This window comes from Meriones unguiculatus, chromosome 1 (assembly GCF_030254825.1).
Source record: "Meriones unguiculatus strain TT.TT164.6M chromosome 1, Bangor_MerUng_6.1, whole genome shotgun sequence".
Taxonomy (NCBI): domain Eukaryota; kingdom Metazoa; phylum Chordata; class Mammalia; order Rodentia; family Muridae; genus Meriones; species Meriones unguiculatus.
This window is the reverse complement of record NC_083349.1, coordinates 21,523,621-21,537,081: the sequence shown is the minus strand read 5'-3', so window position 1 is coordinate 21,537,081 and position 13,461 is coordinate 21,523,621. Positions and strand designations below refer to the sequence as shown.

The 13,461-nt window shown below is 52.4% G+C and overlaps 1 protein-coding gene across 3 annotated transcripts in view; it reads left to right on the top strand.

The window, feature by feature from the left end:
* The window catches only part of Ano1 (anoctamin 1), a 151,224-nt gene that overhangs the window by 93,790 nt on the left and 43,973 nt on the right, over positions 1-13,461 (top strand). For all 3 annotated transcript variants that reach the window (XM_060383301.1, XM_060383295.1, XM_060383291.1), the window contains 3 exons: positions 2,951-3,015; positions 4,277-4,411; positions 7,852-8,012. In XM_060383301.1, coding sequence (XP_060239284.1) covers positions 2,951-3,015; positions 4,277-4,411; positions 7,852-8,012 — 361 coding nt within the window. The remainder of the gene's footprint in view (positions 1-2,950; positions 3,016-4,276; positions 4,412-7,851; positions 8,013-13,461) is intronic.

Below are 13,461 nucleotides of genomic sequence, written 5' to 3'. Positions count from 1 at the left end.
CTCCTACCCCAAGTCTCTTTCCCTGGTCTACAGCCCTCTCCTCTGATGAGCGTCCGCCCTCCTTCCCCGCTGCCATCAGTTTATGGCACAGAGCAGTGTGTAGTGTCAGGTGAGCTGGTGGCTACTGGCTGGTCACCTGTCAGGGCTGTAGTATAGATTCCTCAAAGTTGGCAGGTGGCCTGCTTTGCTCTCTGGAGAAAGCTGTAGGCTTCTCTCATGTCTGCATAACCTGTGCAGATCATAGTGATACACAAGAGACGTCAGGCTCCCACAATGACCTAGGAGGAATGCCCCTTAGCCTCTGGTACAAAGGAGAGACAGAAGAAGCAGGTCTGCCTAGGGCTCCCCCAGTCTTCCCTGGCTCAGCAATGCTGATACTTCCTCTCAGGTTCCTACTGGGAACCCTCTCTGAGGCTGTGGTGGTGCTCATGCTACATGAGCCTCATCTGGGACTTTAGGGCCAGATAAGGCCATGCCGGTAGCAAAGTGGCAGGCAAGTCTCAGCTTCACAGCAGGGCTTCCTGCTCCTCACAGGTGTCTCTGGCTCTCCCTTGCTTTCTTCCCTGCTTCCTGGAGGCATGAGGGCTGCCTGTGAGTAACACATACAATCATGACCTGGCAGAGCTGCAAAGGGAGCGTCAGGAAGGGGCTGGGCATATAGCTCCATTTGTAGAGTGCTTGCCTAGCATGGGAAAGGTCCTGGGTGCACTCCCATGTGCTGCCTAAACAGGGCATGGTTTAGGCATGATTGCACCTGCAATCTTAATTAGTACTTGGGAGTTGAAGGCAGGAAGATCAGGAATTCAAGGTTATCCTCAGCTATACAGCAAAGTCTTGGCCAACTTGCAATACATGAGACTCTGTCTCAAAAAGATAGATACATGGATGGATGGATGAATGGGTGGATGGATGGAGATGATAGATTATTTATAAAGATAAACAGGTAGATAGATGATATAGTTAGATGATAGAGACAGAATCGACGATGATAGAGATGATAGATTATTTATATATGATAAATAGATATAGATAGATGATAGAGACAGATAATAGATGATAGATAGATAGATAAGAAGGAACCCCCCCCCCCAATTGTAGACCCTCTCTTGGATAGGTAGGTCATGCTGCCTACCTATCTTTCATCTTCAAAGAGTCATATGAATCAGTCTTTCCCCTCTGCTCTGGACCTTTTTAGTCAGGCAGTGAGGAAACCATAGCCACTGAGGGAAGCTGAACAGACGGGGCACTCAAGTGGCCAAGAAGATGGCCAGCTGGGTTTCCTGCCTGCACATAGCACCATCCTGCCCCATCTAAAAGATCCTTGAGGTCTGGGGTGAAGGACCCAACTATATGACCTCATGTAACCCTGACTTTCTCCTGAAAGGTCCCACATTCTAGTAGTCACATGGGAGTGAGGGCTGTACATATGCAGGGAATCCATACATCCAGTCCATAAGAATGTCTAGGGCAATGTTTTCATGGCTGCACAACCACACCCGAGCATAGAGAACCATCCCACCCTGATTTTTAGATCTGAATGTTAAAGCAGAAATAGATCAGTTGGTAAAGTACATCTCTCATAAGCACAAGGACCTGAATTTGATCCTCAGAATCTGTGTGAAAAATAAATCAACATGGTGACTTTCAAAGGAAAACAGGAGGGGCCCTGGGGTGCTGTGGACAGTCAGCCTAGTCTAACTGGTGAGCTCTAGGCTAAGGAAAGATCAAAGGAGGTGGATGGCCTGCCTGAGGATGACACCCAAGGCTGTCATCAGGCCTCTGGCATACACAGCTATGTACCTACATCTGCATATACAAACCCGTACACAAACACACACATACACACACACACACACACACACACACGGGGAGGGAGACCAAAACATTTAAATAAATAAATAAATGTAGTTGAAAGTTACAGAAAGAAGACACATCACAAGCAACCAAGTAAGAGGCAGAGACCCATGGGAGTCCACACAGCCATCCCTACCCAGTCTCCTCCCTGCTACTATCCTGATGCCAATAAAGAGGGATGACTGAGGACCAGACAGTCCTATCCCGCAGAAGACTGGCAGAAGAGCTCTAGCCTAGGACCCCCTTGGGAAGCATGTGGGACCAAGCCCATTGCCTTTTAGTTCCTTGCCAGGCTAGGCATGGAGGGTATGTGCCAAGGAGGGTCTCTGGGCCCTCTTACCACCCAGTCCATACACAGTAGCAATGACAGTACGCAGATAGCTATTCTAGGGTTTGGGCCACTTTGTGCCATCAAGAGCAACCCTGAAGCTGGACAGTGTGACGTAGGATCTGGGTGTGAAGCAAAGTTAGTAATGTGTGACCCGTTCACACACTTGGGGTTGTTTTAACCAGTAATTTCCCCTCTCCCCCATACTCTGTGTGTGTGTGTGTGTGTGTGTACATGTGTTGAGGTCAGAAGGTAACCTCTCTTCTACCATGTCCTGGGGATTGAATTCAGGGTTGCCAAGCTTGGTGGCAAGCTCCTTTGCGTGCCGGGCTGACTGGCTGGCCCTGGTCTCTTTTCTGTCGTGACAGGTGGTACGCCTGTCTCCAGAGATGGACTTTGTGCTATCTCTGTATGCCAGGAGATTTTCTTTCAATTTTACCATCCGTGTCTCTCAGTTTGAACATTAGTAGTTTGACGCACTCTGGATAATAAACAATCTGGTATCTGATCCGAGGGACCTCTTGATGTCAGATGTCATAGATGAATTCCCAGTCCCGTCGTGAAAAGCTTAGGAGTCCACAACCTTCTAGAAGGATCTTTCCCACTCCAACCCGAACCCAGAATGCCAATCCCCTCCCTGGCATTCCCCAAGCATTTGTCAAATGAATGAATGATGGAGAGGCTGGCTGAAACCCTGAAGCTCTTCCAGGGCTCAGTGCCAGTGTGTGCCCCTCTGCCAACTCCTTTCCCATCCCTTCCTCTCTCCAGCTCCTGTATGAGGAATGGGCAAGCTACGGGGTCTTCTACAAGTACCAGCCCATTGACCTGGTCAGGTGAGTGGGGGCACCTGGCCTCTTAGGCAGTGGCTGAGGAAAGCAAGACTCAAGGCCACGTCAGCATGACAAAGTCCACGGCCGTGTCGTGTCAACCGTCCCAAATATTCAGCCACCTGGGAACCTGTTTGTACTTGAAGGCTGTGTGGGCCACTGGGTCTCCCTGAAGCAAGGCAGCTCAGGCAGGGTTGGGGACACTGTCTTCTAGTCATGTCTCCTGGAGGACTACTGTTTGGCCATACCCACTGACTATTCTTGAGCCCTCCTCAGCCTGGCCAGCAGGGCAGCTGCTGAGATCGCCAGCTTTGGTATGGTGTCAAGCAGAAGAAGTGTCTGCTTCAGTGAGTGAGCATTTGCAAGCAGGTCCGAGAGGACCTCTGGGACAGCCCAAGAGGCCGAGAGGGTGGGCAACTCCATGTCCTGTGGGGGCTTGTAAATGAGGGTGTGTGTGGTGATGATAAAAAGTTTCGTTTGTTGCGTACACTGAATGGGGGGTTGGAATGGAATCCATAGCCATGGGGGCACACCTGGACCACCAGGAAAGGCTTCAGAGACAGAAGTGTGCCCTTCCCCAGGCCACGGAGGAGAGGCGGAGTCCAACCTGCTGACACACAGGTGTGGTCTAGAACTTGGGCGGCTGAGGCAGGAAAAGATCAGGTGTTTAAGGCCAACCTGGGCTGTATGATGAGGTCAAAGCCAGCCTGAGCTATAGAGAAAACCCCAGTCTTCAAAAGAGAGGGAAGGATGGAGATTCAGCTCAGCCAGCAGAGTGCCTACCTAGGACACCTGTAGACCTCGGTTCCATGCTCAGCCCAGTGTAAGCTGGGCATGGCAATGCAACCTGGAGCCCCAGTACATGGAAGGTAAACAGAAGAGAACCACAAGTTCAAGGTCATCCTCAGCTGTAACATGAGCTTGACACCAGCCTTGGCTACCGGAGAGGTGAAGAAGTGGAGAGGCAGGAAGACAGAGAGAGAGAATAAATGTGCTCTGGGTTATAGTTTAGTGGTGGAGCACTTGCCTAGCATGTGTGAGGACCTTGGTTCGAATTTATTACTGAAAAAGAAAGAAAGAAAAATGGGTAAGTAGGAGTATGTACAAAGACCCCAAGTCTCATAAGGTATCTTAGAGCCTCACTCTCCACTACTCAGGCAGGAGAAACAGTGGCCAGTTGGTGCTTTTCCTTGCTGGGGGGGGGGACACACACATGATGTGTCCCATGGTCTAGGATGTGAGCGCATCCCTGTGTTTCTTGGCATAGGAAATACTTTGGAGAGAAGGTTGGCCTATACTTCGCCTGGCTTGGAGCCTACACCCAGATGCTCATCCCCGCCTCGATTGTGGGCGTCATCGTCTTTCTCTACGGATGTGCCACGGTGGATGAAAACATCCCCAGGTAGGCAGCAGTCCCAGGCTGTACGGGAGATGAGCAATCCCGATACTCAGGGACACCCTGTTCTGAGGCCGCACGGAGCATCTGAGCAGGCCCAACCCTGTGACCAGCTGCACGACCTCAGAAGTGTTCCTCCCTGACATGGGGCTGCAGATTGGAGCATCACCACTGTTTCTAATCAGTAGAGAGCCCTGTGTCTGTCAGCCGGGGAAAAGGCGGGACCTTCTCAGACCAAAAAGATCCTATCTGGCCAGTTTGCCTTCTGTGGTGCTTTCATTTTATGTGTATATGAGTGTTTTGTCTGCATGTATGTGTGTGCACCAAGTGTGTGCAGTACTCACAGAGGCCAGAAGAGAGCAACAGATCTCCCTGGAGCTGGAGTCACAGAGGGTTGCGAGCTGTTGTCCCATGGAGCTTGGGCTCTGGAAGATCAGTCAGTGCTCTTAAGCACGGAGCCATCTCTCCAGCCCCTCTCGTGATGTTTTAGTATGTGACTAAGACAGCCACCCAAATTCGCTCCCCAGTTCCCTCAGTCCCAAGCTGAAGAAAGCTTGTCCCTATGTCTGCATGGATGTTGCAAGGCTTTATAATGCAAGGATAATGCAGTGCATGCTGGGATTTGCTGATGGGGTGGGTGAAAACGGCTGAGACTTGGAGGTTGTAAGGCTGGTTGTCAACTGCCAGAGCTCAAAGCTTGTGAGACACAGGAAGTGGAGTGGGGGTGTTTCCATGATGTCCCTGAGTAGAGGGCGCTCTGCCAGCTCAGGGTGTGGACTCTTAACAGAGAGCACCAAGGTTTTTGACTCTGGCAGCTCAGCCTCCTTCAGTCACATGGTCAGTAAGACAAGCAGTGATCATCTAGGGGCAAAGCCAATGCCCAAGCCTGTCCGACCCTGGCCTCTGCCCCAGCCAGAGGCATGTAGTGCCCCCTGGAGTCCATCGGGTCAGGGGAGTGGTGGCCAGTGGTGAGCCACCCCGTGTACCCTGCCCCGCCAACCCTCACTAAGTACTGGACCTTCAGGCTGTATTTCTTGACTTTGGCGGAGTTTAAGGCCCCCAGAAAAAGGGCTTTTGTTTGGCTGCTGGCATTTTTATTGAAAGCTGAGGCTAGCGGGAAGGACAAGCCATAGAGACTCATGGGTGGGCAGGCAAGCAGGTGGGTGGAACTGTGCCTTGGCATTCCCTGTGCTGGAGGCCACTCCTCGGGCCCTCTAGCCTTGCCCAGTCCTAAGCCAAGCAGACAGACAGCCCTGGGACACAGGCTGACCCAGCAGGAACAGCCTTCCATCCACCAGTTTCTAGGGAGAGGGGCCAGTCACAACTGAGGTCATGCTGCCTGACCATCTGTCTCGGTGAGAGGAGAGACATGGGCCCTGAAGGACCAGGTCCTGGGCATCTGGTAAAGTTGTACTAATTTAAGGCCCCAGGAGGATGGTGACAGCTGTTGCCACCTTAGAGCTAAGTTGCACCGGCCCTTGAATGGGCCCCGAATTCTGGTCTATCTTACTTCACCTTCCCAGCAACCCAACAGCCTGGTGTCCCTCATATTCAGCTCATCTAGGAAGAATGGGATACCGAGGCAACAGGACTCAGCACCCTTCCTAAGACTACACACACACACACACACACACACACACACACACACACACGACAGAGCCGAGACTTGAACTTAGAACTCTAAGTGGGGAGGGTTGGCGAGGGACAGAGTGGCCTCAGTTAGCCAACATGCCTTGACTGTGACTACCATGCCCACCCTCCATGGTCCCTGGAAAGCAGGCTCATAGCAAATGGCTCCTCTCTCCTCGGATGCCCACCCCTCTCCCACATGTGTACGTGTTCATCACATCTCCCCAGATATTCCAAAACCACTGCCTTGGTTGCCATTAGCCTGTCCTTATCTGCATGTCTGTGGTGAGTGACCAGTACCCCTGATGCACAAAATGAGATTGGAGCTGGTATCCTCTGCCTTGGGCACTGGGGAGGGCTCCAAGAAGAGCCAGCACAAGTATGTACACAAACTCATGAGGATCCAGAAATCTGAAAAAAAAAAAAAGCAAAAATACTCACTTCAGCTTTCTCCCAATGGCCATCTGACCCCTGGGAATGAGCTCTGCAGCCTGAGCATCTATTTATAGATCAGGGTCTGGTCCAAGTTCGAAGGAAGGAGAATTCACGGCAGGCTGTGGCTAGAGGACAGCATTCTGGGCCTTCTCATCTTCCGGAAATGTTGAGCCTGAAGCTAGAGGACTTGAGTGTGGTCACAGAGTACAGGACAGTGCAGAACACAGCCCAGAAGCCTGACCTCAGCAGGGGACCTGTGACCCTGAGAGCCAGTCCAAGCACAGGGCTATCATTCAGAGATCAGGGTTTAATTTCCACCATGCTGTGTGGCCCTAAGGAATTTAATTTTCTTCTGTGGGTTCCTGCGCCCCATCCGTGAAGTGGGATTGTAATGTGACAGCCCCCAGTGCCAGGCCAGATCAGAGGACACCAAGTAGGCTAGTGATGAGGCCCCAGTCCTCATCTTCTGCTGGTGTCTTGTAAATTCCCTGATGTGTTAGCACGAGTAGGGGAAGGCCCAGGTGCCCTGGCCTCAAAGGTCCTCACCTCAACCAGGGCATTGCCTAGGAACCCAGCTGACTCTGTGCGCTTCAGTGACCAGGACCTGCCACCCCTGGAGCCTTCTGTGTTTGAGTGAACGCCTCAGGATGCTTGGGGACCTGGCAGCTTGGAGGCATGCTCCTTTGAGTCTAGCCACCCAAAGAGAGAAGTCCCTGGCACCCTTTCTCCTCTCTTTTAGCTGCCCAGTGTGCCCTGTAAGGGTCATGGCATGATGCCCAGTGCTACCAAAGAGTCACCCAGCCTGAGTGTGGCCACAGTGAGAGCCTCCCGGCTGCTGTTCACACCATCCTTCCCTTGGGCTTCCAAGCCTGACCATATTTTTTAAAACTGGCTTTTGTGCATGTAGCACAGCTTTGATGGGTCCTGGGGACAATAGGAAGGCTGCCTGGGGATCCTGGGCTATGGGGGTATCAGAAGTGTTGGCCTTAGGTGTTACCAGCCAAAGGCTCACTCCAGTGGGGACACCCTGGTGCCCCTTTCTGCCCCAAGAAGAATGTGGACATGGGTGGGTGTTTTCAGACCTGGAAACATCAGGGTTCTGCTCAAGTGACAACCCAGGACTCTTCCCCAAAACCATGGGAGCTTAAGTTGAGGATCTCAGATGGAGCCTAGGGCCGTGAAACTCATGGTCAGGCATGAGCCGCATGCCTGTGAACCTTGTGGCAGGGAGTGGGGAGGGTTGGCGAGGGACAGAGTGGCCTCAGTTAGCCAACATGCCTTGACTGTGACTACCATGCCCACCCTCCATGGTCCCTGGAAAGCAGACTGGGACTTGAGGACTTGAGACCACCTGGGAACCTGAGGCCACCTCTGTCTTGCAGCATGGAGATGTGTGACCAGAGACACAACATCACCATGTGTCCTCTGTGTGACAAGACCTGCAGCTACTGGAAAATGAGCTCAGCCTGTGCCACGGCCCGCGCCAGTCACCTCTTTGACAACCCCGCCACCGTCTTCTTCTCTGTGTTTATGGCCCTCTGGGGTAAGTGGAGCCTTCGATTCAGGCCACCCACATGGCAAGGATGGGAAGACTCTCTTCTGACTTTGAGTCCGATGGTCTACAGGTCTGTATCCCTCGTGTGAAGGTGGATCCCATAAGTGTGCCTTAATGGCCACAGGTCTGCACTGTGTCTAAAATGAGCAAGGCTCTTCTAACCTGGCTGAGAGGTGTCAGCATAGCCAGGGTTCTGAGAGAGCCTGCTGGAGACTGTCACCTAGGGGGTCATGAGTTGTCTGAGGCCACCCATCTCTGCACAGCAATGGCCAAATGAAACCACAGTCCTCAATCCTGAGCCTGATCAGAGACAACTGGCTGTTCACCACAGAGACTATAATCCCAACAGCCAGACTTCAGCTTTGGAGACCAGCAAGGCTGGGAAGTGTGGCTGTTGGGTGTGTGGAGATGATGATAATGATGATGATGGTGGTAGTGGTAGTGGTGGTGATGTGATGATGGTGCTGGTGTGGGTGGGCGCACATGCGTGTTCATGTGCGTGAAGGCTAGAAGACAGCCTCACATATTGATCTTCAGGAGCTGTCTGCTGTCCTTGGTGTGGGGGGTTGTTTGATTTTGTGTTACACCTTATTCGTTTATTTTTGTATGTGTGTAGAGGGGTGCACAGGAGCCATGGCATGTGTGTGGAGGTCAGAGGACAAAATTCAGTAACTGGTTCTCTCCTTCCACCGTATGGGTCCCAAGGGTCACGTGGATTGTCAGGTTTAGTGGCAAGTACCTTTGCCCAGGGAGCCACCTCACCAGCCCCAGCTTGTGGTTTTGGAGACAGTGTCTCTTACTGACCTGGCACTCAGCAAGTAATGCCAGACCAGCTGGCATTCCAGGGAACTCTGGAGAATACTCCTGTCTCTGCCTCCTAGGCACTTAGATTACAAGTATGTGCCACAACACCCAGGTTTTATATGGGTGGAGAGACTAAGCTCAGGTCCTTGTGCCTACACAGCAAAATCTTTGCCCCAAACAAGCTCCCTAGCGTCCCATAGATGATTTTGACAGCAACTGAGACAGGGGCCCTTCCTTGCAAGCAGGTCGTTGCACAGCCTTGCCAGCAGGGGATATGCCACACAGGGGCAGTTGGTTCCCACACTGGCTGCAGGTTCTGAGTATACACCTCCAGGGATCCCAGCTGATGGGGAAAGGTATGAGAAGGAAGGGCCCGGCCACTTGGTGGAGGTTATGCAAGAGGGCTGCCTGGAAGAGGTGGAAAGCTCTAGGGTTGACCTATGATAGCCTTATAGGTGGCATTTGAGTCAGAGCGGTCCCACTTTACCCATTCAGGACTCAACTGGCTGACTGGTTGCAGGGTAGGAACAAGGGCCAGGACAGCCTTGGCTGTGGGAAGCCATAATAGACCAATAGGCTGATGATTTTGGGTAATTCTGGGTCCCTTCCCTGTCTATGCGGCCTTGGCCTGTGATTTTCCCTACTAACAGGAAAAAGCTCTCAAAGATGTACCGGAGAACCTCCCGGTCACCGGGATACTCATACAGCCCACAGTCTCCTATCTACCTACAGGTCCCAGTTTGAGCATCTCTCCTTGGTGCCCACCTGGTGCCCACTTGGTGCCCGTCCTGCAGCAGCGGCAGCTCAGGCTCAGATTGGCCTTCACGGCTGGGAGGCAGTCATACAGCAGGGCAGCGCACGGCAGTGAAGACATGCAATGGGTGAGAGTCAGAGTAGGGGCCCGGCAGACTTTTCAGTCCGCCTCTGAAGCTCAGCTTCCTCATCTCTATAAGCAGGGAATATGATGAGAGGAGGCAGGCCACAGGCACAGTGTCCGCCCATGTTCCACGAAGAGCTGGCCTTCCATGAATGGTTGCTGCCACTTGACACTGGAATATTGAGGGGTGGGAGAGGACTCAAGAAAACGCCTATGGAAGCATCCACAGAATGGGGCTCAGGAGACAGCTCAGTAGGTAAGAGCTTCTGCTGTGCAAGTTTGAGGATCTCTGAGTTCAAATCCCCAGCATCCCTGTTTTTTAAAAAAAAAAAATGATCACGACTGTGTGTGTGTGTCTATAGCCCCAGAACTTTGGGGGCAGCGACAAGGTGATCACTGGGCTGCCAGAGTCTCTTGAGAGAACTATCAGTCAGTATCTAAGGGGTGCTGCTAAGTATTCATCACCTCAGAAACCACAAGAAGCAAGCCCAGATGTGTGCAGTGCTCTTAAGACTTAACAACGAGAATTCTAAGGAAACCGTATGTGCAAAGGCCCTGGGGGTGAGGTGCAGGACACTGAAGGAGCCTGCTGCTGCAGGAAATGGGTGGGAGCGTGTCAAAGGGATCTTAGAGAGGCCAGCAGAGACCTGCCCCAAAGAACTTCATGTTCTTGCTAGGAGGAACCAGAAGCCAACACTGGGTTGTGGGGTCATAGATGTTTTCCCATCTTACACTTGAGTCAGAGGCCATAAATGACAGGGAAAGTCCACCAGTGACACTCAACTGCACTGGAGGACAATGGCCAGGGCATTCTGAGATGGATGTCAGATCCACGGGGGACCTGGATCCACCACGTTCCGTGGGGTGCGCTGCTGCCTGCCTCGGGAGGGTGTGCCTCAAGGTTGTGTGTGATAAGAGGTCTGTCCCTAGAGAATTCTAGGAAGAATGGTAGGAGGGGAGCATCTGGAGCCTCGGCCCCCTTTAAAGCTGGAGCAGCAGCCTCCAGGGGGAGGCTCCCCTAGGAGGAAGGAAGCCTCCGCTGGAGAGGAGGTGTCTGTGTGACCCCACACTTCATTTGAGCTTAATCATTCCCGAGATCTCGAGAGACGGGGGCTTGGCTGCAGCCCAGATATGGAAGTCACAGCCTGCCACAGCAGATGCTGGATTTGTTCATTTGCTGGTTTGTTTGGGGGTTCTGGGGGTGGGCTAGAGATGGGAGCAGAGCCTCCTGCAGCCAGCTTAATAAAGGCTGAGCTTGCAATCTATCACCGGGCCCCAGCCCTACAGGCCCCTGAAGGGTCCCTACCCAGGTTCCACCCAAACGGCCTTACCTTGAGAATGAGAAGTGTTCACCAACAGTGAATGAAGTCCTTGTCACAGGTAGTGGATTAACTCTCCCATGTGCACAAAGCCATCCGTCTTCCCTACAGCACCTGCCCTGCCCCATTCCAGAGAAGGCAGCACGTGGTGTCTTTCTTTTTTCTTTTTCTTATTTTGATTTTTTTTTTTAATACAGGGTTTCATGAAGCTCACACCTAGCTTCAGACTTGATGTATAGCCAGTGATGACCTTGAATTCCAAATCCTCTTGCTTCTGGTTCCTGCCTGTGAGGATGGGGATGTATGCTGTCATGGCCATACAGTCTGCATACTCTGACCACTGTCTCCCTTATACCATCTCTCGAACACTGCCCCTCATTCCTGCCCCCTTGCTGCTGCCCTAGGAGGGAGCAAACCCTGCTCAGCTAGGGCAGTCCCACAGTGGCACCCCAGCACAAACACAGAGCACACTGTCAGATTAGTCACTTTGATCCAAGTTGATCTCTAGCTTACTGGCCTGGTGACATACATAGCAGCTCAGGGATTCGTCACAGCTGCCTCCAACAGCTATGTGGCAGTAGGAAGAGAGTGTGTGTGTGTGTGTGTGTGTGTGTATGTGTGTGTGGTGTGTGTGTGTGTGTGTGTGTGTGTGTGTGTGTGTGTGTGTGCCTGTGTGTGTGTGCACCCACCTGCCATGTTTTTGGTGCCATCCCAGGGAAGATGTATAGAAAGGACACTCATACCTCTGTACTCCATGGGGCAGGGGCTGTTTGTCTGTTTTCCTCCCAGTGAGGATAGGACTTACCATTCCAGAATTCTTCAGGGAGCTTGCTTAAAGGGGCACTTCTAGAGGTCGGGCATGGTGGCACACACCTTTAATCCCAGCACTCAGGAGGCAGAGGCAGGCGGATCTCTGAGTTCGAGGCCAGTCTGGGCTACAGAGTGGGTTTCAGGACAGCCAGGGCTACACTGGGAAACTCTGTCTGGAAGGGGAAAAAGGGAATGTCTAGGGCTGTGGTGCAGCTCAGAGAGAGAGCCTGAGCTTAGCCTTCATGAAGCCCTGGGTTTAATCCCCAGCACACACACACACACACAAAAAAAAAAACACCTGGACACCATGTCTGACCCATGTGCTGAACAAGGTTGGTAGGCTGCCTTGTACCTGCAGACATTTGGGGCTGTATTCTTTACTGAGGGCTCTGAGACACAGGAAGGCTAAGTGATTTGCTGGAGATCAGCTCTGCATCCATCTGTCTGCCTGCCTGTCTTGTCTGTCTGCCTCTGAGGTACAAGTAAGGGCTCTGTTTACACCTTGACCTTCAAATGTCCTCCTAGCCCCTGCAGGGTGCCCTCCTGGAAAAGCAGATGTATGCGCTAAGCTGGTAGTGAGGGCACACAGGCCGGAGCTGCCCGGCGTAGCTCACAGTCTGGGAATGAGAGCCTTCTCATTAAATGTGTGCCTATGGTGGGGCAGCCAGTGAGCCACTCCCCTGAACCTCTACCTTTCCAGGACATGTCAGGGGCTGAGCCTGGGCCCAGGTAGCTCTAGCCAGCCAGGCTCAGCCACCATCACCAACAGACCAATTAAACAGCTAAGTTAACAGTGAAAGGTAGGGAGGAGAGTCATTCAGTGAGGCCACACTGGGAAGAGGGACAAAGAGGAATAGTGACCCCCAAGTCCCTCTTTAGAGTCTGGACATGAGGTTCAGGCTTAAGCAGAGGGCAGGAGGAGCGCATAGCTAAGCAGTCCTGGTCAAGGTGTGGTCCTGCCCGTCACTCACCCCTCACTGTCTCAGCTCCAGTCTCTCCTGCAAGGTGGTCTGACAAGTTCTCAGAACTCTGGGAGGTCCCTGGGAAACAAGCTCCCCCTGTCTGGCACTAGGCTTCAGCCTTTCTCTTCCCCAGCATGGGACTCCTGGGAAAATTCCAATGCTTTGGGGTCCATTGTTTGAACAGTCTGATGGCCAAAGGGAGGGGCACAGGAATCTTCAGAATTTCTTTGCTCCAGGCAGGATGGTGGGAGTCTGTCAGCCTCCTCTCTCTGAGACCCTGTTCCTCTGCACCTGGAGAGGAGCAGCTAGAAGCTTTCATTCTCCTGAGGCTGGGGTCTCACCAGCATGTCTCCATTGTGTGCCTGTCCATCAAGAAGAAAAGCAAGTGCTGGCTAACTCCACACCCACCCATTTGAAAGAAAGAAAAAAAAAGAGGGGAAAGCCAACCCCCTCCAGTGAGGCCTTGCTTCAGAGAAAGGAAGCTTATGTCGAAAGCAAAGAAGCAAGAGGGGCCCACAGGAGGGAGCTGTGGGAAGTAGTGAAAATACGAGGAAAACCCATCCTGGGCCCTTTGCGTTAGCGGAGATCTCAAATCCCTCATCAATTACCCATTCACTACCCTCTGAAGGATTAGTTCTCCCCAAATCCCTCCTTCCATTGAGGCC